The sequence below is a fragment of the Hippocampus comes genome, unplaced genomic scaffold (assembly GCF_001891065.2).
Source record: "Hippocampus comes isolate QL1 unplaced genomic scaffold, H_comes_QL1_v1.1 scaffold158, whole genome shotgun sequence".
Taxonomy (NCBI): Eukaryota; Metazoa; Chordata; class Actinopteri; order Syngnathiformes; family Syngnathidae; genus Hippocampus; species Hippocampus comes.
In genome coordinates this window covers 1,575,554-1,578,246 of record NW_017805548.1, presented here as the reverse complement: position 1 = coordinate 1,578,246, position 2,693 = coordinate 1,575,554, and the positions used below count along the sequence as shown (strand labels likewise).

The following is a 2,693-nucleotide window of genomic DNA, read 5'->3' as shown; positions in this document are numbered from 1 at the left end:
ACAACAGCAAACCAAGGCCAGCCGAGACGACACTCGAAGTCGGACGGACACGATTTTCTGCCAATCCGTGTTTTTCCCTTTTTGGCCAAATATATTTTTTACGACAACTGTCTTGTTGAGGGCATCTTTTATTCGTTCCACTGGGGTTTAGCAGGTGTGTTTATAAAGAGACGAAAATTGTTTGGGGACTATCCCCCACGTTCTTGTTGAGATGGTATAACCCAAGAGGCAAAATGACGCTTGCTCCTGTTGTTGTGAGTTGCCATTCGTTCTACAAAACCATTAGTCAAACGCCATCATGCCTTCTGTCGTTATTACACAAACAAAAATCTCTTTCCTGTTACTAGTGGTAGTGCCTCAATATGGCTACGCTCGTGAAAGCAATACAACGAACTCAAACGCGTCTTCGTTCAATGTTGTCAACTAATATCCGGATTATGCAAATTTTCCTCAATTCTCCGGAGAAATTTTCATAAAAATTTGAAAAACCCGGAATTCCGGGAAAATCCGGAGGACTTTCATCTCTGAATAAAGCTGTCACGCATGTTTTCTGTCATCACACAGAAAACTCACACATAAGAACAATGAATTTATTGTCAAGTAATTGTAATTTTAATTAATTGTAAATGAATTCATGAATGACAATTTATTTCGATCGGTCATCTAAAAACATAGACCGAAAAGGCATTGGCAAAAGCCCTCGCTTAATTTCAAATTCCCTTTTTACATAATCAACCTATTCAGAACAATTAACTCAAACATCACTCAGAAATCCAAATATATGAACACAAAACATCATCAAGAGATCGACCTTCTTTCTCATATTTTTCAAGAACCTGACATTTGAACAAACGTTTAAACTCCAAAATTTTCTGGCACTTTTCAGGTCATCATCACGATTGTTCCATCCTTTCACACCAGTTGCAGGCCATTTGCGGCTCGGCATCAAATTTTTTGCAGCCCATGACAGGACAAAAAATATCTTATACTAAAAATGACATTTGACATGGGCCACACAGTTATTTAAAAAAGATGAAGGTGGGCACAGTGAGAAGTGTAATGTAGAACTTTTCTCTATATTTGAAGATCAAATAAAAGATTAAACGAATAACACATCTCAACTTCAGAACACTGTAATGAATAAAGTTTACTCAATTTTAGAGACAAAAATTGTTTCTGCCACTTTGTCCTGATCTTCAAGTAACTGGTTACCTTGTGAGCGTTTTTTTTTTTTTTTTTGGTTCTGAATGTGGAGATGGGATTCGGCTGCTGTTAAGTGCACAGCTGGATCTATTCTGTGAGATAGAAGGCTGTTGACCACCCCAAAAATCATCAACTATTTTCCTTAATAGAAAGCTGATGAAATTAACTAGACAATACAAACAATGTATAACTGCTTTCTTGGCTGACTTTAGCATGTTTCAAAACGCTGACAAGTTTTCAAGTGGCCCTTTCATCCTTCCATTTTTCTGCATGTGGCCTTCAAACGAAAAGGTTTGGACACCTATGCCATCATACGCAGTTCATTCACATGCAAAATAAATAATTTTGGCCCTTTTACAGACACAATTTTATCACAAGATACATATTGCCATCTATCATTCAAATACATATTCCTTTGGTTTTTATCACATTTGAGGGATGAATTAGAAACTCACATATTTTCCTTGAGTGTTTTTAAATTTATCTTTGATTATTTGTTTATTAGCTTTTGTCTGTAAGATGTGAGAGAAATTTAGGCCTGATTTATTTTCATCTCCCATCAACCTTGTTGTGGTGTGGTGACTAACTGCATTAAAAAAATATTCTATTTTCAGTAATTCCGATTCCATTTTGCTTCATGTTAAAATTACATAATTGTATTTTTAGGCTTTTGCCGTTGTATCAGTCATACCCACTTTTCCGTATTTTTTGTCCCCCAACACTAGCTACAGGAAGGTGGTCTCAAACAACTGTACAGATGGAGTCATTGTGGAGTACACAGCCAAGAGGCAGCAATGTCCCATGCAAGCCCCTAAAGGTCTCCACCTGGTCACCGGTGATGGTACACTGTCAGCTGTACTGGGCACGAATGTCACCTTTCTCATTTTTCTGGAACAGGTAACTACCTTTTCTCAACTTCATGGACTTAATAATAGCTATTGCCTTTGATGCAGTGCACTTCTTCACGATCGCAAACTGTACTCATGATAATAAAGATGTTCCAAGAAAAGTTCCTGGACTGCCTGCATCACAAAGGAGATATTTCAGATTTAAACTGCAAACTACAACGTTTCCCCTTGAAAGGAATCTCCTGGATATCGATGCTGCCGGACATTGGAGTCCTCCTTTTCTCCCTCACCCACTCATTTTTCTGTGCTTCGTGTTTGATGTCGTCCCCATGGCAATGAAACGATATGTTTTAGTGTGCCAGCTAATACATTTGACACGGATTTATGCATCCACATTCATAATGGTACATTGCTTATTGCTTACCCAACCATATTATCTCCACCTTTTCGTTGGATCTCTCACAATTCCTCTTTCACCGCTCAAGATGCTTGTGTCACATCCAGTTGGGTCATGGACTTCTAAAAATAAGCAAGCATTTTTGAAATGTATTTTTTTATTTAATTTAACAGAGATGAAAGTGGACTTTTCTGAAAATTTCCTGAATAAATAAATAAATAAAGGTATATATATATATATATATA

At 37.2% G+C, this 2,693-nt stretch overlaps 1 protein-coding gene across 6 annotated transcripts in view; it reads left to right on the top strand.

Moving 5' to 3' along the window:
* The window catches only part of sorcs1 (sortilin-related VPS10 domain containing receptor 1), a 177,144-nt gene that overhangs the window by 145,571 nt on the left and 28,880 nt on the right, over window positions 1-2,693 (top strand). For all 6 annotated transcript variants that reach the window (XM_019879670.1, XM_019879675.1, XM_019879671.1 and 3 more), the window contains one exon: window positions 1,929-2,100. In XM_019879670.1, coding sequence (XP_019735229.1) covers window positions 1,929-2,100 — 172 coding nt within the window. The remainder of the gene's footprint in view (window positions 1-1,928; window positions 2,101-2,693) is intronic.